This window comes from Equus caballus, chromosome 3 (genome assembly GCF_041296265.1).
Source record: "Equus caballus isolate H_3958 breed thoroughbred chromosome 3, TB-T2T, whole genome shotgun sequence".
Taxonomy (NCBI): domain Eukaryota; kingdom Metazoa; phylum Chordata; class Mammalia; order Perissodactyla; family Equidae; genus Equus; species Equus caballus.
The window spans coordinates 21,845,729-21,872,283 of record NC_091686.1 but is presented as its reverse complement, the minus strand read 5'-3'; the positions used below and the strand labels follow the sequence as shown (position 1 = coordinate 21,872,283).

Here is a 26,555-nt window from a genome sequence, read left to right as displayed (position 1 = left end):
TCAAATTGGGTGCTGGGTGGTAAAGGTTCAAGTTCTCACCTCTTGGGCAATTTAATAACACAAAAGCTAGTAAAATGAGCAAACCAGGACACTGTTTTCAAAGTCTGAGCCAGAAAGGTGGCAAAATAAAACAAACTTGCCAGTTAGAGAATTATTTATTCCAAGAGAAGCTGGAATAATAAGGACTGGAGGCAGGAGAGCATGAGGACTATAAATACGTGAGTGGAGGAGCGGGCGAGCCTCAGGGTGAGGGAGGGTGTGTGTACGTCTAGGGTAGAAGATAAGTATCTTTGCTCTTATGGGAATTGACTTTCCATTTTACTTGTGTATCAAATAAACATAGTTAAATCAAATTTAACAAATGTTTAAGAGGATACTGTATTATCTTAAGGGATAAAGAAAAGCACCATCTAAAGAGAAGTTAAGAAAATCACACTGGGGAAACCGAGCACGGCTGACCGACGGCTCTGAGGTCTGCAGGGAGCAGACACGTAGGCACCCAGGCATCACAGTGCTGGCCTGTTCTTCCACTTGGGGGCCAGCGTTTTCCATACAAGTCAAACCTCTGCTCTGCTGGGACCCTGAGCACGCTTCCGAAGGACTCCAGAAAAACAGCACAGCTGGATTCAGGTATTGCCTCAAGACGTGCTTCTCTCTTCAACTTTGACAGTAGCGCATGTGCTAAATGTCTTGATAGAGAAGGTCATATTTAGGAATATTCTTGGGATCAATAGGACTTTGTACAATCAGTTTTCCCCTCATCGCTCCTCGATAAATTACTTCAACCAAATCTATGAAGTCTTGTTTGGTTTTGAAACTTCCCACAAACTTAGTGTGATCTGGAGACCTAGACAGCACAGAAGAGAAACAACTTCGCTCAGAACTTTTAAGAGTTACATGCTGAAGACCCTCAGGAGAAAGAGAATGAACAGGAGCTCTGTCACTCTCCTCTTGTCAGGGAGACTTCAGACAGAAAGCCTGACATTGATTTTACATTTGTGATTACAGAGCCCGTTTGATGAAGCCCATGCTGGGGGCCGCTGGGATAGAAGGTAAGCCCCAGCGGGCGAAACGCTTCTGCTTCACAGTCTATTTCCATCACTTCTCAAATCACCAGCAAGTAGAATTCTCTGAGTGTTGGCATGGGTGTAGTTTCTTTTTGGTTGTTATTGTTTTGGGTCAAGCACTGTACAAATCCCATGAACTAGTTGTGGTCTCTGAGTTCCAGTCACTTTTACTTTTGAGTAGTGGGTACTGAAAATTTGTTTTGTACTATTTCAAACATCAAGTGTGTTTATTTTAGAAATTTCTTAGAAAAAAATAAAACCACCAGTGACGCCAAGGCCAAATTTTGGTGTATACCCTTCCAGTCTTGTGTATATATGTATGTATATGTTTGTGTGGATGTGCATTTCTTTTTTTTTTTTTCTACTAAGGAAGATATGCCCTGAGCTAACATCTGTTGCCAATCTTCCTCTTTTTGTTTGAAGAAGATTTGCCCTGAGCTAACATCTGTGCTAATCTTCCTCTGTTTTGTATGTGTGTTGATGCCACAGCATGGCTGCCGAGGAGTGGTGTAGGTCCGTGCCTGGGAACTGAACCCAGGCCGCCAAAGTAGAGAGCACCAAATTTAACCACCAGACCATGGAGCTGGCCCCTGAATTTCTTTTCCCACAGAAATAGGCATCATATCACACAAACTATTTTGTAATATGCTTTTATCAACATAAAATATATTTCTTTCAAAGTCATTAAACATCATCTATAACAGAGTAAACGGATATCCAGCATCCCTCTGAGGACATCTATGTTCTTTCTAAGTATTTTGCTTTCTAAACAATGGTGGGATGAACACCCATGCAGCCAATTCTGCCCACTTTCATGATTATCGTCATTCAGAGAAATTCCTATAAATGCAATTGCTGGGCTAAAAATTTTACACATTTTTAAGGTGTTTGATATGTATTGTCTTAAATTGCCCTCTAAAAAGACTGCACCAAATTAATACTTACATTATTGTATTCTAGGAGAATACATAGCTTTAAAACACTTAAAACATATAATATTAAACACACTTTCAAACTGATAATGACAGAGCAGGTGCAGAGATCTAGATAAGCGGACACCTCAGCCACAGTAAGAAATGATAAGAATCACAGACATATTCAAAATAAATATTAGTACTGGGATGCTTACTGGATGGAATGGAAGGCATGAAAGAAGATTTCATGTTACTTATTCTTGACGGGCTTTGCTGAAGAATGACTTCGAGATTCTCTCAGTGGCAGAAGATAGGAAACTTGTCAAGAGAAGCATGTCTTAGATTGCTGGAAGGAATGCTTCTCTTATAACTGCAATCTACTAGTCCCAAAAGTTTAAGAACAAAGATATATTTTGTTTAAATGAAATTCCTGGGAAACAAACAAAAAAACCCTGTTCTATATTTTCTACACTGAAGGATGGTTAGTACTTCACAAACTGTACTATTCTTTCATACTTAAGCAGTTGGCATATTAAAATTTGCCAATCACACTTGAGCACTCATTTTGCACCAAATTTTCACATAAAAAATTAGTGCAGTAGTTGAGGAAATAGGACCAACACAAGACTCACAGAGCCACCCTCACACGCAAACAGGCGAGTCACTGGTACAGCTTAGACAGAGCAAACGTTTAAGACTGCAATAACTTCATGTCAACTAACTTACCCATAATCCACTTTCATATGCTGCCCATTGAAGAAAAACACAGTAGACGGAATGTAGCTGATGTCAAAATAGTGTGTATAAACTGGAGTTTGGTCCACATCTACCAGATATATAGCAGCCATTTTACTCAAGTCAGAAGAGGTCTTAGAAAGCTGAAAATGAAGACAGAGATGTGGGTTACAACATGAGAGGTAGGCAACGTTTCTTCTGTGAAATTTTTCAGTAGAATAGAGTTTTCTGTTTGAAAAAAATTCCTTGGAGGCTGGCCCCGTGGCATAGTGGTTAAGTTGGGCATGTTCTGCTTTGGTGGCCTGGGTTCGTGGGTTTGAATCCTGGGCATGGACCTACATCACTCATCAGCCATGCTGTGGCAGTGATCCACATATAAAGTGGAGAAAGATTGGCATAGATGTTAGCGCAGGGCTAATGCTACTTAGCAAAAAAAATAAAAATAAAAAAATAAAAAAATTCCTGGGCCAAGAATCTAGCCTGTTTGAATTCAACATTAGGCACAGTGTAACCTCATCATTCAAAGTGTGAATCACTTTTGGGAGGGTTATGAGAAGGCCCAGGGTAAACTGCATGAACATATTTCTTCATTTTTTTTCCTATTTTTGATTGTATAGGGTTTTTTTTTTTTTTTGCTGAAGAAGATTCACCCTGAGCTAACGTTTGTGCCAACCATCCTCTATCTTTTAGTATGTGGGCTGCCAGCACAGCATGGCTGCTAACGGAGTGGTGCAGGTCCACACCTGGCAACCAAACTCATGTCGCCAAAGTAGAGCATGCTGAACTTAACCACTAAGCCAATGGGGCTGGCCCTGATTGTGAAGTTTTCATAAACTTTCTTGATTTATAAAATCTCTCCTCACTTAAACAAAAACCAAAACAACTCAGAAATATGTACTAGACACTGAAACTCCCCCAAGAGTCTCTTTCCTTTCAATCTATCAATAAATGATAATTATAATAGCAAACCCCTACACGGCACTTAAGATGTGTTAACTGTTCTAAGCACTTTACGCTTGTGAACTCCTTTAATCCTTACAACATTCCTATGAGGTACGCACTATTACAGTTCCCATCACAGATGAGGAAACTGAGGCACAGGGAGCTCATCTGCCCCTGGTCACACAGCTAATAAGGCTAGGATTTGAACTCAGGCAGCTTGGCTTCAGAGGCAATACTCTTGACCTCTGGTGACAGTCCCTCTCTGCTACAGCTGTGGGTGAAATCCTCTGGCCCCTCTCCCCCAGGTTAACACAGCACATGCTCATTTTTAATCAGAGTAATGAGGATTCTTACAACTGGTCCACACAGTGGGTGTCAGCGAGAGAAACGGTGGAAGAGGTCTTAGACCAGGGGTAAGTCTCTCTCCATAATAGAAGGAGACAAGGATAAACCTACTCTGTCCCATACCGGCTCCCCACTCATCAGAGTGTGAAGACGCGCTGTGAAATCAGGCGCACACTGGAGGCGGCACACTAGGAAAGCGCATTTGCAGGCAGAGGAAGCGCAGTTCGAATCCCAGCCCCGCGATGCAGCGGCTCTGCACCTGGGGAAAGCCACCTGATCTCCTCGGCACTCATCTGCTCCTTTGGGAACAGTAATAGGAATGATCTCACTGTTGGGAGCAATAAGATAATGTTCATAGATGCTTGTTAATAAAGTTTTCTGCTCTCCATTCACTGTGTTGGTGAAGCTGAGCTTTGACAGCTGCTAGTGGGGAAGCACATCCAGGACAGGTTCAGCACAGTCTCAGTGGGGGGTTCAGCTCAGGGCGGCACACGGTCAGCTCTTAGTCAAAGTGTGCTAACAAATGAACGGCTATAGCCCTGGGCCCTGTCTACTCCCTTTCATGCACTTTGCAGATGCTGAAGTGAGAATGTAGAGATTTTTAATGAAAACCATTTCTTTTAAAAACTCACTTACAATATCATCTAGCTGCAGACAGACAGGATCCTCATCTCTCCCAAACCTGAGAACCAGCACCTTCTCTGCAGTACTTTTGATCGCCTGGTCTACTTCTTTTTTGCTAGTCAGCTTGGGCAACAGGAAACTCATCTTGAAATAAAAATATTAATCTTCAGTGTCAGTCCTGAAATAAAGTCATAATGTTTAAAGACAGTTGGATTAACTGCATGAGTCCTAGGTAAACAAATTTAAAAATTCATATGGTTTAAAAAGAAACAATATAGAAAGGTAGACTGTGAAAAAGTCCCTTCCTCTGGCACAGTTCCCACTGTCCCATTCCGCCCTCCACACCAGGTAACCACTTTCATTAGTTTCTCAAATATCTTTCAGAGTTTTGTTATGCATTCACAAGAAAATACAAATATGCATTTCTAGGTTTTCTCCCCTTTTTACCCAAAAGATAGCCTATTCTATCAGTCAGTGTTCCAGCAGGAGAGAGATGACATCCTCAAATTTGGTAATCTGAAGAGACTTTCATTAAGGCGGGGTGGAGGAAAACAACAGGGCACAGTGCTGTACTCTGGACCTAGTCACAGCCGGGCGCTGTTCCCACCCAAGGCCCGAAGGAGCCACGGGAGGGAGTAGTGACCAGAATTGTGGGGCAAAGACTGCTGAGTAGAGAAGGTTGCTGTACGGGAGGTCAGCCTGCAGGCAAGGAATGCGGCCAGGCTCCTCCCTCCTTCTGATCTGCTAATGCTCCCCGCAGCTGCCTCCAAGCAGAACCAGAGGGCAGGGGAGCTGCAGAAGCAGGCAAGCCTCCTGTCCCAGAGCAGTCTAGAGAAGGAGGAAGTCTGAATCTGGAGGAGCAAATGACGGACGGCCAGCACATACACTTCACCCACCCTTCTGCACTTTGCACCTTTTTTCCTAACATACAAAGATCTTCCCATATTGCTATACAGAAAACTTCCACATTCTCTGTCAAAGCAGCATACTATTTCACGTAAGGACCATACTTTTTCAACAGTCCTTTACTGATGAAGGTTTGTATTACCATGAGTCCTCGCTTAAAGATTCTGGTGCATTATCTTACCAGGTGCACCTACCTTATCATATGGCAAATACCAATTAAGAGTGTGTATGAAAACCACAAAAAAATAAACACATTGTAAAATACTAGATAGAAGGGACCTAATCTAAGCCCCTCATTTTACACACTAGTTTGCTTATAGTTATACTTTTAGCCAAAGAACTAGGTCTGGAATCCAGGCCACCAAATTTTACTCCAGTGTTCTTTCTACTACGGTAAGCTCCTATTTTTATGACTGAGAAACTCTTTGATCAAGGACCTTTATTTTTGAGTCCATCCATGAAAGACTTCATCGAGATACTTGATATTGTGAATTCATTTCCAAAGTTGGCTAAAGCTAAGAAAAAGGAGGATTTCTTTCCCTATTTTTTTTTTTTTGTGACAAGCCACCTTTTAAGATATGAATTAATAAAAACTCACATAGGAAATGAAACTGTTCCCGTAATAGGCCATAATTTAAAAAGGGAAGCTGATTGCTAGAAGGGACTTCATCAAACGTGGATGGCAGAATAAATTACTGATGAGAAGGAAAGTCAAAGAGAAGATGGCTCTGTCCCACCACTAGAATTCAAACTAAGAGCAACTCCCCCATGTTACTGACAAACAGGAGGAAGTGATGGGAGGCCAGAGCATCAATAGGAAGGGGGTATACAGGGTGGGACTGGACAAATGTTGGAAAGAGGTGAGAGAAACTGAAACTACACCTAAGAAAATGTCCATAGAAAAGGATACCAACAGAGAATTCACAAAAGAAGAGGTACAAATGGTCAAATATGTTTTGAAAAGTTAAGCTTTACTACTAACCAAATTAAAAGATATATTATAAAAAGCCACTAAATTGGCAAAGATTAAACAATGACTGGTAGGAGTCTGAGTGAAGGGGCAGGCATTCATAGTCCCTGCTGGAATGTACAGGAGCACAACTTTTCTAGAAAGAAAGCTGAAAAAAATGCTCTTTGACCAACAATTTCTGAGAATTCATTCTTAGTAAATAATTAGACATGTGCATAAGGATTTACACAAAGGATATTCATCACGTTTATGATGGTGAAAAACCGAAAACAACCTAAATGGCCATCAGTAGGGGATTGGTAAAATAAATGATAGTGCAGTCCGGCAACGCACTATCATACAGCCACTAAACACTGTGTTAGAGACGAACAGTGCAGGCGCTGAAAAGTTCTCGATAAAGAAAAAAGTTATAAAACAGTATATGAAGAGTGATCCCCTTTTGTACAAAACCTAACTAGAATGCATATGTACGTATTAGCAAAGAAAAATAACAGGAAATAAATATCCCCAAACACCATCGGTGGTTACGTCTGCACGTGAACAGACGAGTGACTTGTATTCACATTGGGGTGCGCGTCTTTACTTTTCCAGAATACCCAACATATATATTTTAATGACGAGTGTGGTTGGGCTATTCCTGGCCCACAACTGCCAGGGCAGATGATACTCACTTTACTTGTCCAAGTCACCTCTCTCTTTTCCACTTCTGGGCTGTCGGCAACCCCGACCCTTCTCCAAAACGCCAGGAAGCGGGCGGCGCCTTAAGACCGCAGGTACTTAACTCAAAGTACCCCAGGGGCTGTTGCCTAGCAACCCTTAGGCTGCCCACCTAAGAGGACGGAAACGGAAAAAGAAAAGGCACAGGCGCAATCGACGGACGCGCTTGTCCGGCTCCACAGCTCAGGAAGAGGCTGTTCTAGGCACCGCCCCGCTGCCCAGGCTCCGACCGGAAGCCCTAGAGTCACTTCCGCCCGTATTAAACAGGACCGACCTCTTTTCCTCTCCCTCCCGCTTCTCAGACTAGAGGCGGGGCTTGCCTCTTAGACTAAGCGTGATTGGTCGCAAGGAGACTCGGAAGTGTCTCGGATGAAAGCCCCAGAGGAGGGCACTCTAGCCTCTGAGCGTGGTCGCCTTCTGGCCCACACTGGGAGCCCGGACCCGGCGTTTTCCGGGCTGCTCTCAATGGTATCTTCGGACGGATAGAGGGGCCCGCGCAACGTATAATGGGACAATAATGGCGGTTCTCGAGGTTCGGATTTTGGCTCTTTAAGGCGGTCTGAGCAAGGGGTGGTGGCACCGGCACCCCAGAATCCGGGACAGAAGGTCCCGAGAGTCGGTCTTGGTGAGGTGAGTGCCCCTTCTTCCTTCCTAACCTACCCTTCGCCAATCATGGCGGCTCCAGGCGGCAGATATCGGTCTCTCGCTCAGGTTGGGGTCCGGGTCTGGAAAGTCTTGTCCCTGTCACCCAACTTGCCTTACTCACCTTAGGGATGCTGCGCCAGTCCGTCCTGCCCCGGCCTTTCTTCTTGCTCTGGTCAGATCCTGCTGCCTGGCGCGGTCTCATTGAGGTCCAGGGATGCTGCCCGGGGTCCACCCTTCCTCAGGCCTCGGCATCAGCCCGCTGCCAGACGGACGCCGAGCCCGAGTAGGGCTCCTTGTGCCTTCCTCGTCTCTGTCACAGTGTCTCTCTACCAGTCTGTCTCCTCTACGAGAACATCAACTCCAAGAGGGCGGAGATTTTTGTGTTTTATTCTGTGCTCCATCCGTATTGCCCAGAACAGCGATTGACTCATAGAAGGCACTCAGTAAATAATTGTTGAATGAGTAAATCCAGTTTCTTTCTTCATCGTTTTCTTCTTACCCCTTGTGGCTTCTTTGCCTTTAATCTTTCTCTAGAATCTATCCCTTAACTCCTTATTTGTTCTTCTCAGCACTTACTTAAGTCCTGTCTGTCAGACTCCTTGTCTTGTGCTGCTGGTGTCTTCCCTTGCTGTCTGTAGAAATGTTTGGCTTCCTGTCTCTTTTAATCAGTTTAAACTCATTCGTTCATTTATTTATCACATGTTTATTTTGCTAGGCACTGGGCATAGCAGTCAACAAGACAAGGTTCTCCTGCATAGAATGACATTCTAGGGATATATTTTGTAGTTCAGACTCCTGCTGAGCAGAGTCTGTGTATCTTACCTTCCTGTTTAGATTTCCTCCCATGCAGACAGATGTCACCAATATGCAGCTGCCTTTTCTATTCTGCCTGATGGCATTTTTCAAAATGCATCTGTTGTTTCTGTCCATATTATGAGTCTGGTCTGTGTGGCAATATTCTTCTGTAGAGCTGTGCATGTTAATTAGAGCTGGGCAAAACATTCTGGATTCTGGTGCTACCCTACCCTTTGACAGTTCCTTTGCTTCCTTGACTTGTTGGAATGAGGGGAATTATCCAAGCGCTCAGAATTGGTGTGTCTTTATAAGTGGATATTGTATAGCAGGAGGTAAATAGGAATTTGTTACAAGTTGAGTGCCAGCAAATCTTACAGTCACCTCAATACTTTTTAGAAACATTGTTTCCTAGACTACTGCTTCTCATCAGTATTTGTGGTGAGCATGGATTGTTATTAAACAGATTTTGATTGCTGTGAGGTAATTCTTTTCTGCAACACAACTGGTCCCATAAAAGCCACTAAAGTATGGATCACATGGATGGTAGCCTTATAGCCCCAAATCTCTCCTCTGCTGTATCTGTAGTTTAAAGGGAGGGAGAAGCAGAAGAACTCATGTGAAAAAATGGCAAGGCACTCAATCAGTATATAGGAACACAGCAAATACAATAATGTAACAATCCTATTTATGTAAGTTTTTACAGTTACAGGGAACTTTCAGATGCACTTTCTTATTTCTCACAATCACTCCATGGATTAGGTAAAGTAAAAATTATTTCCATTTTACAGATACAGAAATTAGGCCTAACCAAAGACTAAGTTATTTGCTTACAATCAAACAGGTAGAATATGTCAAGCCTGGATTCTAATTACGGTTTCTGACTTCAAATCTAGTGGTATTTCCCCTACACTCCTTCTATAGATGCCACCAGGCTTTAGTAAGTGTCCCTTAGTGAGGTCTCTTCTTGCCTAGATGAGACCCTCTTGGATACTGGTGTTTGGGATGTGCATGTATCTATTTCTGATTTGTGTTGGGGTGGTAGTAAGAGGATCTTCTGAGGTTGTCAGTGACTTGTTGGAACGGTCTTGGCAAGAAATAGCTAAAGAAATCCTGGTTTTGAGAGGGAGGTTAACCCCCTAAATATACCTATAATTACTGTTATCCTGGGATATAGCCGAGCCAAGCCTTCTCTCCTCTTATGTCTAATACCAAATGATTTGTCTTCCTTCCAGAGAAATCTCAGCACCTGTCATGGAGGACATCAGCGAGGATGCCTCGATCCATCGATTGGAAGGCACTGATCTAGACTCTCAGGTTGGCGGTCTTATTTGTAAGACCAAAAGTGCAGCCAGTGAGCAACATGTCTTCAAGGCCCCTGCTCCCCGCCCTTCATTGCTGGGACTGGACTTATTGGCTTCCTTGAAACGAAGGGAGCGAGAGGAGAAGGATGATGGGGAGGACAAGAAGAAGTCCAGAATCTCTTCCTACAAGGACTGGGAAGAGAGCAAGGATGACCAGAGAGACACTGAGGAGGAGGGCAGTGACCAGGCTGGCCGAAGTAGCCGAAAAGACAGGTAAAGGCGTTAGGGTGGATTCACCCAAAGGAAATGAAAATGGAGGCCAGAAAATAACATCCCATATTTATCTCTCAGTTTTCTTGGTGGACATTTAGAGCTTTATGATTTTATTAGGATTTTGTAATATTGAGGCCATGGAGGAATTAATATTTTCTTCAGATTTGTGAGGAACATTGAAAGGCTACTGAAGAGTAGATGATGGAGATTAGAAATGCTTTGCATTGTTGTCGGATGTAAGCCTGCAGTACCAGGGAGATAAGTGGAAAAAGACAGGTCATTTTTTTGGCACAGCAAAAGGTTTGGGGCAAGGTTTTTCTCCTATGGAAGGGCTCTTTACCAACTGCCCTCCCTGTTTCAGACATTATCGATCTGCTCGGGTAGAGACTCCCTCCCATCCTGGTGGTGTGAGTGAAGAGTTTTGGGAACGCAGTCGGCAGAGAGAGCGGGAGCGGCGGGAACATGGTGTTTATGCCTCGTCCAAAGAAGAAAAGGATCGGAAGAAGGAGAGATCGCGGGATCGAGACTCTGACCGCAAGAGAGACAGAGGTAAACTGCCCAGCATAGTTCCTGTTGCCTGTTAAGCATTTGAGTTAACATGTGTGCCTTTTTGCTGTTGCAGCAGTATTTATAACGCCCTTTAACGAGGGAGGCCTATTTTTATGTCAGCCTGGTTGGTTTTGACCCTCTTGGGATTGGGAATAGCAGGCAGTTGAGAAAAGAGCTGTTACTTGCAACATAGCTACTTTGCTTGAGTGTGTGGTCCTTGTTTTATTGTGAAAATTGGTGATAAAGGTGATAATGGGTAATATACATGAGAGATCAGAGTTTACAGTAGTATTGGCAACAGAGAAAGGACAGTGCTATGGAGCAAAGCTAGACATAAAATCCAAGCTGACTTTGCTCAGTATTAAGTTTTATAGCTTATAGACTTGTAACCATCAAACAACTATTCACTGTAGACTTGTAACTATTCTTTTTTGAATTCTTGCAGGAAAATAACTGTTACTGTGAGTTTGAAACTTTCTAGCCAGTAACTATTTTTTCCCCTTGAGAGAAGGGGGATATGTGAGTTTCAGGAGTCCAGTGGATCGCATTAGAGCAGTGCAGGTGGCACCTGTGAGTGAGTGGGAAGGCTTGTCCTTTCTCTAGGGTAAAGATGGGTGGAAGTTAGGACGGGACACATGTTTTCTAAGCTCTGTGTGTAACTCTTGACAGATGAGCGGGATAGAAGCAGGCACAGCAGCAGATCGGAGCGAGATGGAGGGTCAGAGCGCAGCAGAAGAAATGAACCGGAAAGCCCGCGACACCGACCTAAAGGTAGACTGAGCTGTTGCTCGTGGTGGTTTGTGACGGATCAAGTGTGTGAAGGCAGGGTGAGCGACTCCCATCCTCAGTGGGATTGCTGTGGACAGAGTCAGAATTCCTGATTCCACCGTGAACTTCTTGGAATACTTGGTTCTGAGACAGGTGGGAAGACCCTGTGACCCTGTACCCCTCTGTTGAGATAGATATGTTCCTTTAAGGTGATAGGCTGGTTTCTGATTGGCCAGTTTTCCAAGTGGCAGGAAAGAAGAAGGATTTGTTAAAAAGAATTATTTATATTTTAGAGGGGTATGTTTGCAGAGATAAATTGGATATTCCTAAACATGTTGTTATAAACACAGATGAAAACTGGACCGTTAAAATTCGGCTATCTTTAAAAACTGTCAGAACCATCTTATCCTTTATAACTAGGTGCAAAGTTTGTAAATAGTGAAAGAAAGAAATTTGGGGAATTGACTTTTGTCTAATAGTTCTGGAGCCATGTCCTGGTTAAATTAGATGTTTCCAGTGGATGTATCTTTTGTGGCCCCAGATGCAGCCACCCCTTCAAGGTCCACCTGGGAGGAAGAGGACAGTGGCTATGGCTCCTCAAAGCGTTCGCAGTGGGAATCGCCCTCCCCGACACCTTCCTATCGGGATTCTGAGCGGAGCCACCGGCCATCCAGTCGAGATCGGGATAGGTGATGTTCTGGGCAGAGCAGCCCAGTATCTCTGAGTGGGTGGCAAAGGGTGGGCATGATGAAGGTGAAGCGATCCAGGCCAGCAGATCAGGTGGCAGCCAAGGGGCATGGCTCAGCTTAGTGACTGTTTAGTGATGCTGGTTGTACTGTTTCCCAGGTCTGTGAGGAGCAGGTACTCAGATGATACACCTCTGCCAACCCCATCCTACAAATACAACGAGTGGGCCGATGACAGAAGACACCTGGGGTCCACCCCGCGTCTGTCCAGGGGCCGAGGTAAGGCAGGGTGGGGTCAGAGGCAAGAGAGCAGCGTCCCTCATCCTGGTGAGGCTGAGCAGAGCTGTGCTTCTGGAGCTCTGCGGCTCGGCAGGTCTGTTCCTGGCCACCGGGGATAAGCTGGGCTCGTATGGACTGACCTGCCACCTGTTCTTTCTCAGGAAGACGCGAGGATGGTGAAGAAGGAATTTCGTTTGACACAGAAGAGGAGCGGCAGCAATGGGAAGATGACCAGAGGGTAAAAACTTTACATCTTCGAGGGACTCAGTGAGGGGTGGTGGCTGTCCATAGGTGAATAGGTGGCAAGGGGTGTCAGAGCATGAGGGCCACGAGTGACCCTCTAGCAGAACTGGACTTTGATGAGAGTGGTTCGCACTGGACATTCTCAGGGAGGCTGAGCTCTGTTCAGTCCTGAAGCCCTGGAATCTCTTTCCAGAGGCACAGGTCTCACAGTGAAACTTCTCACCTAAAGCAGGGCAGACCTAACTTTTCTAGTTATGTGTTGGTGCCACCATGTGGTAAATCTAAGAAGTGCTCTCATGAAGGGCGGGCGCATAGTCTTACATGTGTCAAGTTGGCCACTGGAGTTCCCCTCGAGATGGCTCGTCTTAGAGCAGGGTGGCCTCTGTCCTGCTCCTATCATGAGGGTTGCCCCACTGCAATAGTGACTTTTAGCAAGTCACTATTCTTCTTACCAAGTCACAGTGACTTCTTACCTCTCCTCCTCTTCTGGCCGTGTCTTGTGCATAAACTTGATCTGTCCCTTGTTCTCATTGCTTTGTTTTATGTGCTGCAGCAAGCTGACCGGGATTGGTACATGATGGATGAGGGATACGATGAGTTCCACAATCCGCTGGCCTATTCCTCCGAGGACTACGTGAGGAGGCGGGAGCAGCATCTGCATAAACAGAAGCAGAAGCGCATTTCGGCTCAGCGGAGACAGATCAATGAGGTGAGGCCACCTATAGTAGTTGGAGCAGATTCAGAGCTGGAGTTGGGGCACATGGGAGAAGCAGCAGGTCATGTCCATTGATGACAGCACAGCTTGTCACCCCACAGCCGAAGTGCTGGATGTAGCTCTACCCACCTCTGGAGGTAGAGGAGGGGTGGGCGTGGAACCTTTTATACCTTAAAAAAACCCCAACTTGGAACTTCTCTCTTTTGTAGTTCTTCCTCGAGGGGTGCTGTTGATGGGAACCGATATGGTGGGGTCTGTGTTCTTTGGGTCTCTGAGTGGGGCTGGAGACAGTCATCATTTGTCCATATAGAGGTTCTGACTTAGATATAAAGTGCTGCTGCTTGGGAAAAGTACTGCAGACGACTTAGGGTCAGCGACTCTTCTGCTTAAGGAGCTGCAGGTTAGAGAGGCCTGTGACATCTCTGTGGCGCCCGCCCCATGGCTCTCCTGACAGGACTTGATGTGTGAATTTGCCTGGTGACCTTCAGGATGACCTTTCGATTGTAGTCTGAGTGTGGTCTCCCATTGCGTCCTCACAGGATAACGAGCGCTGGGAGACCAACCGCATGCTCACCAGTGGGGTGGTCCATCGGCTGGAGGTGGACGAGGACTTTGAAGAGGATAGCGCAGCCAAGGTGCATCTGATGGTGCATAATCTGGTGCCTCCCTTTCTGGACGGGCGCATTGTCTTTACCAAGCAGGTGAGGTTCCTCTGACCAGAGAGGACAAAGCTCAGAAAGACCTGAAGTGGAAGAATAAAGCGGGGAAGGAAGGGAGATGGGAGAAAAGTCCCCATCACAATAGGGTAGCCACTTCTTTAATTTCTGAGGGCGATTATGAAATGGACCTTCTTACTGAGTTTAGTGATAAATCGGGAATTTCTCTTTTTCCTCAATCTCCTGCAGCCAGAGCCTGTGATTCCAGTCAAGGATGCCACTTCTGATCTGGCTATTATTGCTCGAAAAGGCAGTCAAACGGTGCGGAAGCACAGGGAGCAAAAGGAACGCAAAAAGGTTGGTTTCTTGTCACGTGGGGCTGTGGAGTCTCTGCATATTTTTCTTTTCTTTTCCTCTTTTTGAATATCGTATTAGACCTCACAGATAGGGTTCCTGTTGGAAGCTGGGGGACACTACAGAGCAAGAATCAGCCTTTGGAGGAGGGCATTGTGTTCCTCCACCTGGGCATTGGTGAAGACAACCACAGGGCCTGGTGTTTTGGGAACTTGAGGCTGGAAGATTGGAATGCACGGCTCAGTGCCACCACTGCCTTGTGGGGGTTTACCACCTGCTAGAGGAAACCAGTTATCAAACGGGATTGATTTTCCATTGGCTGCAGTTGTGTCACAGGATGGAGCAGACATAGTTTTTGTGTCTTTTTCAGGCTCAACACAAACATTGGGAACTAGCTGGAACCAAACTGGGAGATATAATGGGTGTCAAAAAAGAGGAAGAGCCGGATAAAGCTCTGACGGAAGATGGCAAAGTGGACTACAGGTGGGAGTCTTGGCCAGCGGTGGGCCATCTCTGAAGACTGGGGCCCTCAAGGGCGCTCGGCCGTGGGAATGATGGAATTCATGGCTCATGAACAGGAAAATGATAGGATGTCACTTTGTGATTCTGGTCTCTTCCTCCTGGTTTCGTTCTCCTACCATCTTCAGCTTTTCCTCGCTCTTATTCCTATTCCCACCACTCCTCCTACGGTAGGAGCTTCCTCTGTGCCAGGCAGCGTTTGACACCTCACAGATACGCGCCGGTTGAATTTTCCTGTGACAGTACACGGGATAGGCGCTATCACCATTCCCATTTTTCACGTGAGGACAATGAGGCCCAGGGAGGTTGAGTAACTGGTTTGAGGTCACCGTGTAGTAAGTAGTGGAGTTAGGATCACACCCAGTCTGGCTTTGGAGGCCCTCTCTCAGGCTCTCTGCTGAAGTGCCTTTCACATGCTCAGTGTGGGGAGGTGGGGTTTGTCCCCTTAGATTTCAGTTTAACATAAGGAAGAACATTTTCTTTCTTAATAGGTTTAAAAATAGCAAGGTTGTCTTACCAGATAGTGACTTCCCTATTCATGGAGGTATTTAAGTAGATGTCGGATCACTGCTTATTGGGATTCTCACGTTGGATAGGTGACTGGACTCAAATGTTACCTGTTAATCTTATCCTTTGAACGCTCTCACGTCCTGTTGAACTGTCATCTGAGTTAATAATTCTCTGTACCCCTTTGAGAATGTCCGAATGACAAGTTGCTACTGTTGATCAGCCCTCCGTAGTCTCTTGTTAATTTTACCCCTTAGGTGTTAATTGTCAGCTGATCAGGAGTGACTGGGACATTAGAAATAGGAAACTTGACAGAGTGTAGGGTAGATCAGAGGACAAGTGCTGGGACAGGGGTGGGTGGAAGACTGGGCCGCTGTGGCACTGAGCTGGGGTCCTTTTGCCATGCGGTCTTGGGAATATTGCACAGTGCTTTTGAGTCTCGGCATATGTACATGTGTCAGATATTTGAGTGCTTTCAGTAGAAGTTGTAGGTAAATATTAAGTGGGATTGTTCTCATACTTCTTTGAAAACGAGACTCTGTCCTCCTGCCAAGAGGAGGGAGGAAGTCTCACCTTGGTTGTGACTCTCCCCCGTGACTCCTCCTTTTAGCCTTTTAAGGGTTATGCTGAAACAGCCCAGGGGTGGTCTCTGCATGGTAATGACCTGGTCATTACAGCTTCTCCTCTAGTTTTTTTCGGGCAGAGATTTTCCTGCTTGCTAATCTGTACCTCCTCTGAGCCGTATGTAGCTCTGATTGACGCGAGGTGTGGAGTGTGTTGTGGATGGTGGATTCTCAGATGGCAGTTCCAGTCCCTTAGGCTGGAGGAGACGAGATGCATCTCGATCACCTGGCTGCTCTGGTGTCTCAAAGATTCATGGCATCTTGTTGAAGTAGTTCTCATTCTTGGGGGTAGGAGGAAGGGCAGTAACCCAATCAGGAGGGGAAATGTGCGTAATCGTGCAGAGTGCTTAGGCTGCTGTGTGTTCTCAGGACAGAGCAGAAGTTTGCAGACCACATGAAGAAAAAGAGTGAAGCCAGCAGTGAATTCGCGAAAAAGAAGTCAATTCTGGAGCAGAGGCAGTACCTGCCCATCTTCGCGGTGCAGCAGGAACTGCTCACTATTATCAGGTACTTCCGCCCCAGGGCCCAGGAATCCCAGTAGGGCATCGGGTGTCCTCCTTGTCTCTTGGGTTTACTCAGAAGCTCCTTTTCTTTTGGGAATTGCATCTGATGGAGAAGGGAAGGAAATCTTTTTCTCTGACATGGGTGCCCTGTGCTACACTGTGTGAAGGAAGCAAAATGGCATCCTTTTGTCTTAGTTCACTTGTTTGAACCTCACCATCTTCTAGACATTTCAGGCAGTGTCTCAGTATGGGGCTGTTTTCCCAGGGAACTCCTCCTCTCTGAGGAAGCATGCTCTTTGAATAGCCAGGCGTGGGGATGGGAGGTGGCAGTGTCTTCCAGGAGGCTCAGAGGTGGCCTTCCACTCAGCTCATTCGCCCTTGCTTTCTCTCCCTGCAGAGATAACAGCATCGTGATTGTGGTCGGGGAGACAGGGAGTGGTAAGACCACTCAGCTGACGCAGTACTTGCACGAAGATGGTTACACGGACTACGGGATGATTGGGTGCACCCAGCCCCGGCGTGTGGCTGCCATGTCGGTGGCCAAGAGAGTCAGTGAAGAGATGGGGGGAAACCTGGGCGAGGAGGTGAGTAGGCACGAGGGCTGAGCCGTGTAGTTGTCATGCTGTAGCCTCCGTCCGTTTGAGCTGATCTGCTAAGGCCTGGACCCAGCCTGGGGAATGCTGGTGGTGAGCTGGTGCCCAGAGCTTCTGAGCCACCTCTCTGACCTCTAGGTGGGGTATGCCATCCGCTTCGAAGACTGCACTTCCGAAAATACCTTGATTAAATACATGACGGACGGGATCCTGCTCCGAGAGTCCCTCCGGGAAGCTGACCTGGATCACTACAGTGCCATCATCATGGACGAGGCCCACGAGCGCTCTCTCAACACGGACGTGCTCTTTGGGCTGCTCCGGGAGGTGAGGGCTGTGTGGTACCATCCCTCTGTGCACATGGGACTGACCAGTGCGCTGCCAGTAGTTAGTGACTGAGGCGCTCCAGGTGGGCTGGGGAAGCTCAGGGGGTCTCTGATAGGCCAGAGCTTCCCCTGAGGCCTCAGTGCTATGTTCAGACCTGGTAGTGTGTTTACTCTGTTCTTGCTCAGCTGAAGTCACTCGTGGTTTGCTTGGCTGTGGCTCCATGGGTTCAGTCTTTAGAATTGTTATGAATCTGATAGGCTCGTTCGTCCACTTTGGCTTCTGTTTCATTTGGGAGTATTGCTGATGAGATGAGGGTGGAAGCAGAGGGTCTTAACCCTCTGGGGAAGCCTCTGACTGACCTCTTCTCTTAGGTGGTGGCTCGGCGCTCAGACCTGAAGCTCATTGTCACATCAGCCACTATGGATGCAGAGAAATTTGCTTCCTTTTTTGGGAATGTTCCCATCTTCCACATCCCTGGTCGGACCTTCCCTGTTGATATCCTTTTCAGCAAGGTACTGAGGCCTCCATCTTTTGAACTGACCCTGACCTCTGAAGAGGAGCCAGTTGGAGGGCGTGGGTAGGGTACTGAGTTGGGAAAGGTTTCTGGGTACCGTGGGGCAGATGGGGCAGCCTGCAGCTCCACGGCTTGGAGAGAAAGGCCTGTGCTCTGGGGAGGTTTTGTTTTATTGTTTCTTTGGAGCAGAAGTGTAAGCCCCAGGGAGGGCAGTCAGGCCCATCCACAGGTGTGGCAGATCTGAAAGTCTGCTGGCTCTAGTCCCAGACCAGTAACTGGCCACCACTTCCCAGGGGGGTGCTTGGGCTGCATTTTCCTTGATACTTCCCTCTGATGATGTCCTTGGCTGGTGTTGCAGACCCCGCAGGAGGATTACGTGGAGGCCGCAGTGAAGCAGTCCTTGCAGGTGCACCTGTCAGGGGCCCCAGGGGACATCCTTATCTTCATGCCTGGCCAGGAGGACATTGAGGTGCGTGCCTCGGTCATGACTGTGATGAATGGATGTATCAGGGGTATGAGAGTTTGGGGCTCCAGTGTCTCATGGCTCCTCTCTCTGCCCTCAGGTGACCTCAGACCAGATTGTGGAACATCTGGAAGAACTGGAGAATGCACCCGCCTTGGCTGTGCTGCCCATCTACTCCCAGCTGCCTTCTGACCTCCAGGCTAAAATCTTCCAGAAGGTGTGACAGCGAGAATGTCTGTTCTGGGTCCCCACTTTGGGTCCCCCTGGATTCTCCCATAGGACGGCAAGAGAGAGAGGGTGTTCTTTTTCTGGCAGGGGTGGGGGGTGCTCTTTCCCCTGTGGAGTCTTTCCTACCTGAGGGCCTACAGCCTTCCCTCCCTGCACATCCTCCCCGGCTCTAGGCTCCAGATGGCGTTCGGAAGTGTATTGTTGCCACCAACATTGCTGAGACATCCCTGACTGTCGATGGCATCATGTTTGTTATTGACTCTGGTTATTGCAAATTAAAGGTAAGAGAAGACCCAGGCACTTGGGCCCTGGGCCCTCACCCAAAGCTAACTCAGCTTAGGGGTTAGGAAGGCAGGCCCCAGGTCCTCAGCCCTCAAACAAGGGATGCACGTGGGAGTGGTAGTGGTGTTTAAGAGGTTAACGTTTGAGTGCTGATTTTGCTATGTGCTTGATTCATTTAATCCTTCTGATAACTGTGAGGTAGATAATCGAATAACTCAGTAGAAATCCCAGAGCTGGTATTTGTGGGGAAATTGCTTGAGGTTCCTGCCTCAAAGGGATGACTGCCTCCACCGCTAAAGCACTTTGTGCTGCGATGTGTAGCAACCAGGGTTTGTCTGTCTTTGTCTCAAGGCTGCCTTCCTTTTCCCCTCACTCTGTCCTTAACTAGCTCTTTGCCACCCTTTCTAGGTCTTCAATCCTAGGATTGGCATGGATGCTCTGCAGATCTACCCGATCAGCCAGGCCAATGCCAACCAGAGGTCGGGGCGAGCCGGCAGGACGGGCCCAGGTCAGTGTTTCAGGTAGGAGCCCTGTGCTAGCCTGCTTTCTGGGGCAGCGCTGGGATTGCTGAGTGTGGAGCCCAGGCTGTGGTGGGTGGGATTGGACTGTGCCCCAGCGGAGGGATGCTGGCCCTCGAGCTGATCCGGGGGCTGCGGACCAGTGGTGGGGCTGCCACTCGTTGGTCTTCTCATCATATGCTGCTGAGTGGAAGAAGTAGCCTTTGCAGGCAGCTCTGAGGTCTGAGCGGCTTCGGGTTGGGGGCAGACCTACATTGAATGTACCTGCAGTGAAGACCAGTAATTACAGCACGCCTCCCTTCAAGGGTAGATCTGGACAAATTCCATCATTGGTTCTTTTTGACTTCCCAATTATTCTCTTTTTTTTTGGTTCTGATTTTTAAAAATAATGTATTCACTATAGAAATTTAGGAAATACAGAAAACTATAACGAAAACCCAGCCATAATTCTGGTCCCAGGCTCATTGATTCCAGAAATGAAACAAACATGCAGGAGACTCCAGCAGAAAAGTGAATTGGGAGGATTGAGTTTGAATATGTGGAGTTTGTGATACAAAGAGAAAGGGGGTGGTGGGGGGAAGGGATGAGCACTACTCCCTGCCATGGCTTTCAGCCGTGCCGGCTGTGCTGGGCACACATGCAGTGAGAGGCTGAGGGCGTGCTGGTCTTCCACCTCAGTGATCCCTGCGTAGGCAGCCAGGCGCGTCTGAGAAGCTGAGCCGGCTGCGTGGTGGTAGGTGCAGCAGGACTCGGCCTTCTCCCTGGCAGGCTGTACACCCAGAGTGCCTATAAGAATGAGCTCCTGACCACTACAGTGCCCGAGATCCAGAGGACCAACCTGGCCAACGTGGTGCTGCTGCTCAAGTCCCTTGGGGTGCAGGACCTGCTGCAGTTCCACTTCATGGACCCGCCCCCGGAGGACAACATGCTCAACTCCATGTATCAGCTCTGGATCCTTGGGGCCCTGGACAACACAGGTGCTGCGGCCCCGGGAGCCGGGCAGGGCCTCATGGGCTCTGGCACCTGGGTTCTCTCCCTCTTCACTACACTGTGTTTGTTGAATATCTGGATTTGCTTCTCTCTCTTAGGCGGTCTGACCTCGACTGGGCGGCTGATGGTGGAGTTCCCGTTGGACCCAGCCCTGTCCAAGATGCTCATTGTGTCCTGTGACATGGGCTGCAGCTCTGAGATCCTGCTCATTGTCTCCATGCTCTCCGTCCCAGCCATCTTCTACAGGCCCAAGGTGGGCAGGTGGTGTCCAGCTCTTCTCCTCCCAGAAGCCTCAGGGGGAGTTATGGGATTAGAGAGGGGAATAGTTTCTCTCAGTATCAGTAACGTGGACTGGAGGGGGAGGGAGCAAAGTTTCCACAGAATGATTTTGCTGTTTTCTTTTAAGCAGGTTGGGCTGGGGAAAGGACAAGCTACCTCAGTGGTTCTCAGGGAGTGTTTTGGAAATTTGCAGGAGCAGATTTTTATCTTCTAGCATGGTTGTACTTGAGCTCTCACATTTTAGAATAAATATAAACGACTTTATTTTTCCTGTATCGTTGGGGCATTGTACTGATGGGTTTGAAGTTGTGAGTGCGGGTAGGTGAGAGTGTGAGGACCTCCTGGCTCTTCACAGCGGACTTCACATGGACTCTCCCGTGCTTAAAGTCCTTTTTCCCTTCCTAGGGGCGAGAGGAGGAGAGTGATCAAATCCGGGAGAAGTTTGCTGTCCCCGAGAGTGATCATTTGACCTACCTGAATGTCTACCTGCAGTGGAAGAATAATAATTACTCTACCATCTGGTGTAATGATCATTTCATCCATGCCAAAGCCATGCGGAAGGTGGGGGCAGTGGCCCAGATAGGCTGTTGGGGTGAGGGGTGGGAGGCAGCGGAAGGAGGTATCCATCCTGGCCTGCCTGTGTCCTGCTCTAGGTCCGGGAGGTGCGGGCTCAGCTCAAGGACATCATGGTGCAGCAGCGGATGAGCCTGGCCTCATGTGGCACCGACTGGGACATTGTTAGGAAGTGTATCTGTGCTGCCTATTTCCATCAGGCAGCCAAGCTCAAGGTGAGCCCAGAGGAGCCCAGTGGAAATGTGGCCCCTTCCTGGCCTGAGACTTCTGTGAGGGCACAGTTCTTCCCTTTGTCACTCTGTAGTTCTACAGATCTGGGCTTCCCCCCAAAGTCTGTGTCAATACTGTTAAGGGACAAGGTAGCTGCCCAAACGAGCAGTGTTTTCCTAATGGGGCTGCCTGCTGTGTCTCTTCCTCAGGGAATCGGAGAGTATGTGAATATCCGGACAGGGATGCCCTGCCACTTGCACCCCACCAGCTCCCTCTTTGGAATGGGCTACACCCCAGACTACATAGTGTATCATGAGTTGGTCATGACCACCAAGGTGAGTCTTTTCTAAGGCGGACTTGCGTGACGTAGGCCTGCCTGGCTGGGCCAGGCTTTGTAACCCTTCACTGCCTTCTGGCATGGGCTTTGAGCTTGGGAACCTTGAGGCCACATGTGTTGCTTTGAGGTCAGGGGTTTGGGGACGTCAGCCTCCAGATTACTGTGGCCTCGACTGCCAGCAGTATGGTTTCCTACTTGTTGCCTGGGACGAGCAACCCCCTTTGGTGTCATTGGAAAGGTTTTCTGAGTGGCTGGGCCTTTTCTCTTGGATACTAGGGGGCGTTTTCTCCAGCATGAGGAATTTGGATGGGAGGAGGGATTCAGATTCCAGTGTCTGGGGCTTTTCCCTGCCCTCGTCAGCCGCACAGGCCCAGGGGTAGGGCCCGTCTCACCCAGCTCCTGATCGTGGAACCGCTCTGGGAGGGACAGCCTGAAGCACTGGCCCTTCTGTGACCACAGCTTTGTGGCCCTTCCGCCTGCAGGAGTACATGCAGTGTGTGACCGCTGTGGACGGGGAGTGGCTGGCGGAGCTGGGCCCCATGTTCTACAGCGTGAAACAGGCAGGAAAGTCTCGGCAGGTAAGGGTCCTGCACGGTCCTGGGCGTTCTGTTGGCCTGTGGGATCCATTTTTCCCTCAGCCTGGCCATCTGACCCCCTCTTACTTCTCTCTCAGACGTAAACATTGTGATCCAGCCAGGCTGGTCTGTCTGATTCCCCCACTCACTCCAGTTGCTTGGTCTGTTGAGCTTTTTTAAAAAGAAAAACTTATTTAAAAGTCCATATATTTGTAAAAGTGGAAAAAACAGTATAAGGAGCTGCCATGAATTCATCATGTAGCTCTATAATCATCAACATTTTGCCAGACTTCTTTCACTTGCTCCCTCTGCATACCTGCCCGTTTTTTTCCTGGAATATTTTATTTTATTTTATTTTTTTTTAAAGATTGGCACCTGGGCTAACAACTGTGGCCAATCTTCCTTTTTTTTTTTTCAAAGATTGGCACCTGGGCTAACAACTGTGGCCAATCCCCAAACCCGCCCCGTACACAGTTGTATATCTTAGTTGCACGTCCTTCTAGTTGTGGGATGTGGGATGCTGCCTCAATGTGGCCTGACGAGTGATGCCATGTTTGCGCCCAGGACCCGAACCCTGGGCCGCCGCAGCGGTGTGCGCGAACTTAACCACTCGGCCACGGAGCCAGCCCACTTCCTGGAATATTTTAAATCATAGCTCAGACTTTATGTTTTTTCACCCGTAAATACTTGCATATGCATCTCTAAAAGGACTTTTTTTTAATTAAAATGTAACCTCTGTGCCATTATCACTCAACAGAATTAATCCTTAATTAAGTCTCCAGTCCTTATTCGTATTTCTCCTTTTATCTCAAAGAATTTTTTATGATTGATTTGCTTGAATTAGGATCCAAACATTGAAATTCACTATACTATGTATTAAGTCTTTTATTCTAGAACAGGCTCTGTCCCCACCCTTTTTTTAATGAAGACATTGATTTATTAGAGAAACCAGGTCATTTATCTTGTAGAATGTTCCATGGTCTGTATTGGGCCGATTGCTTCCCCATGGTGTTATTTATCTTGTGCCTGTATCCTGTGTACTTTCTGTAAACTAGTAATTAGTTTAAAGCCTTGGTTAGATTCAGGTTCAGGTATTTTGGGCAAGGATGCATGAATGCACATGGTGCTGTGAACTTGGTTTTAGATCCTATCAGGAGGCACATAAGGTCTGCTGGTCCCTGTTTTGGTGATGCTAAGATTGATGAGTGGTTCCGCCTGATCCCCCTGTTAGAAATTCTCTGCGTCCTGCTCCATCTCCTCGCAGTCTTCGTGCCCATCCATTAGCTCCATTATTTAGGGGTGCAGAATGTTGCCGGGCTTTTGCTCCCTTTACCCGCAGCATAGTCCTCCCCAAACCTGGCCTGCACACGTCTTCCTTAAGTCTGTTCTTTCCAGCCAGATGGTCATGTCTTCCCTACTTCTAGTACATCCTGCCATGGTCACGAACCTCATAAGAAAATGTAAGTAGTTGCTGAATTGAGTGCTGAGGCATGACAGGGTTAGGACTGAATCATCCACTGTCTATCTTGAATCAATGAGAAAAGCCAGCCTTGGCCTCAAAAGGAGAGGTGGCCTTGGTGCTGGGGCAGGGAGCCGCATGGCCCTGCCCCTGAGAGTTGGCACGGTCTACACAGCACCAGGCTTACAGCAGGGAGATGGGTGCAGACGAGGCCTGCTCACCTGCCAGTCCTCAGTGGCCCCAGTACCTTTGTCTTCTTTCTCCAGGAGAACCGCCGACGGGCCAAAGAGGAGGCCTCTGCCATGGAGGAGGAGATGGCGCTGGCTGAGGAGCAGCTGCGAGCCCGGCGGCAGGAGCAGGAAAAGCGCAGCCCCCTGGGCAGTGTCAGGTGAGCTTCAGCCTTGGGAGGCTCCAGGGACCAGCCTGATGGACCGACCAGGCCCCGACGCAGGGTCATGAGTTAAGAGAAGTTGAATGTGTGGAGGTGAATTGGTGATAGAAATTGACTATGGTCACATGTGGAGACATGGGAGCTGTTCTGAACATGCTTTCAAGGGGCGGCGATACACCGGCAGCTCCCGGTCCTTGTTGGTGGTGTTGGATTGAGGGCCTGAGGTGGGCTGGAGTAGCAGGGTAGGTCACAGCTCTGCTGACAAGCGAGGGCTTGGAAACCACAGTGGGGAAGGGAGAAGGGAGCCTTGGGCTTCGGTGTCTGTGCTGGTGCCCAGAGTTAGGTCAGACTTTACAGGTGAAGGGCACAGTCTTCCACAAGACTGCCCTCACCCAGGTCACCCTCCCTTCGGACCAGCCGTTACAAATTTGGGGCTACCCCTGGACTCCCTCAGGTTTGAGAATTTGCTAGAACAACTGGCAGAATTCAGAAAAGTACTACATTTATGATTACAGTTTTATTATAGCAAAAGGATACAAATCAGAACCAGCCAAAGGGAGAGATGTATAGAGTGAGGTCTGGAGGGTCCCAGATGCGAAGCTTCCATCGTCCTCAGGGCTGCATTACCCTCCCATATCAGTGTGTGTGACAGTATGCACAGAATATTGCCGACCAGGGAAGCTCACCCGAGCTTGGGGGCCAATTTTATAGGGCTTTCATTATGTAGGCATGTAAATTGAATCGGTACTCATGTGGCTGACTCAGTCTCCAGACCTCCTTCCCCAGAGGCTGGACTGACATGAGGCTCAAAGCACAGCTCTCCAGTCACACTGTTGGTCTTTCTGACCCGGCAGCCCCCATTCTGAGTCATCTTGTTAGCATAAATTATCAGATGTGGTCCGAGAGCCCATCGTGGATAACAGACACACTCCACTCCTTGGAAATTCCAAGGGTTCAGAGATTATCTCCTAGGAACTGAGGACAAAGGCCAGCCAGATTCTTTATTATACAGCTGGAGTGGCAGCCTGGTGAGGTGAATGGAGGCTACCTCCATAGCTCACCTAGGGGAGATGAAAGGAGTCTTAAAAACTCTATCTTAGAACATTCCTTAGTGGATATCGGAACGAGGTGATGCTTTATTCTGCTCCCACTCACAAATGGGGAAGGCAGGGGAGTGGAAATGTGCTGGGAGAGAAGACCCTTCAGTCCCAAAGCCTGCAGTGTGATTCCTAAGCCCTCTTTCTCTGTCTTCAGGTCTACGAAGATCTACACTCCAGGTCGGAAAGAGCAAGGGGAACCCATGACCCCTCGCCGCACGCCAGCCCGCTTTGGGCTGTGAGCTGAGGCTGTTGCTGCAGAGGGTGGGAGCCAGGAATTGAGTCCTGAGCCCTGTGTCTGGAGCACACGGGGCCTTCCTGTGTGTTTGCATCTGTGTGCCTCTCAGCCCCTGGGGGAAGCTCCTGCTGAGGCCAGGCTCTGCCAGGGAGGAAGGAGGAGTTCCTCAGCACAGGCGCAGGGCTGCAGAGCAGCTGTGAAGCTGCCAGGGCTGTGAGGGGTGGCTGGACCCATCGTATCCAGATAAGCCGTCCCGAGGACGCTTGGAGTATAAATGACTTGGCTGTGACTGTGTTTTTTAAAATTCTTGTGTAAAGCAGCAAAATAAACCTAGAGGGGATTGTAATTTGGTTATAATTCAAGATTTGGAAATAAATTTATTATTTGTAAAGTGTTATTGTATTTCTGTTCCTTTCCCCCTACACTGCCCTAAATCACCCAAGAAAGAGAAGATGGGCAGGACCCGGACCTGACTTTCTCCTAGCAACTTGGCTTGCCTTGTTTCTCTTCTCCAAGCGGTGCCTCTTAGAGGAGGCGTTGGCAGGGTGGGACACAGCTGGCAGGGAAGGAGAATGGGCTGGGGCACCAGCACTGGGCAGGCCACACTCTCAGGCACCCAGCTCCTCCTAAGGCTGCTGGGCAGTGGCAAGGTTGGCTGTGGTGGCCAGGAAATGAGAGGGAAGTGAGCAACTGCATGTCCTCTGCCCTTCCCCAGGGGTGGGTTGGCTGCTCTCTTGCTCAGAATGGCAGAAGTCTCTACTCTGTATGTGTAAGGGCTGTGTATTGATGGAAAAATAGTGTAAAATGTTGCTTACTAATTTTCATGTAAAAGATGATCCTTATGCTGG

General features: G+C 48.0%; 2 protein-coding genes across 6 annotated transcripts; one reads left to right on the top strand and one right to left on the bottom strand.

Annotated features, from left to right (window-relative positions):
* Nucleotides 1-136: 136 nt before the first annotated feature.
* On the bottom strand, nt 137-7,466 carry TXNL4B (thioredoxin like 4B). 4 transcript variants are annotated; one of them, XM_014738423.2, is made up of 4 exons: nt 7,175-7,466; nt 4,640-4,805; nt 2,708-2,859; nt 137-847 (listed from the first exon to the last, which is right to left on the bottom strand). In XM_014738423.2, the coding sequence occupies exons 2-4, from the start codon at nt 4,769-4,771 to the stop codon at nt 682-684; spliced, it is 450 nt and encodes a 149-aa protein (XP_014593909.1). In that variant the 5' UTR covers nt 4,772-4,805; nt 7,175-7,466; the 3' UTR covers nt 137-681. The 4 variants fall into 4 exon arrangements, with proteins under 4 accessions (XP_014593909.1, XP_023493020.1, XP_070119197.1 ...); XM_023637252.2 differs by having other exon boundaries at nt 137-689; XM_070263096.1 differs by having other exon boundaries at nt 4,640-4,771; nt 7,175-7,459.
* Nucleotides 7,383-26,098, top strand: DHX38 (DEAH-box helicase 38). 2 transcript variants are annotated; one of them, XM_001500207.6, is made up of 27 exons: nt 7,383-7,850; nt 9,893-10,234; nt 10,596-10,783; nt 11,453-11,554; nt 12,093-12,240; nt 12,398-12,516; nt 12,678-12,754; nt 13,313-13,468; nt 14,014-14,175; nt 14,380-14,487; nt 14,855-14,967; nt 16,503-16,640; nt 17,034-17,220; nt 17,368-17,553; nt 17,925-18,065; nt 18,426-18,536; nt 18,631-18,747; nt 18,932-19,039; nt 19,449-19,561; nt 20,327-20,535; nt 20,647-20,801; nt 21,233-21,388; nt 21,481-21,615; nt 21,820-21,945; nt 22,430-22,525; nt 24,248-24,369; nt 25,627-26,098. In XM_001500207.6, the coding sequence occupies exons 2-27, from the start codon at nt 9,912-9,914 to the stop codon at nt 25,709-25,711; spliced, it is 3,681 nt and encodes a 1,226-aa protein (XP_001500257.1). In that variant the 5' UTR covers nt 7,383-7,850; nt 9,893-9,911; the 3' UTR covers nt 25,712-26,098. The 2 variants fall into 2 exon arrangements, with proteins under 2 accessions (XP_001500257.1, XP_070119191.1); XM_070263090.1 differs by having other exon boundaries at nt 7,557-7,850; nt 19,449-19,548; nt 20,296-20,535.
* Nucleotides 26,099-26,555: the final 457 nt, after the last annotated feature.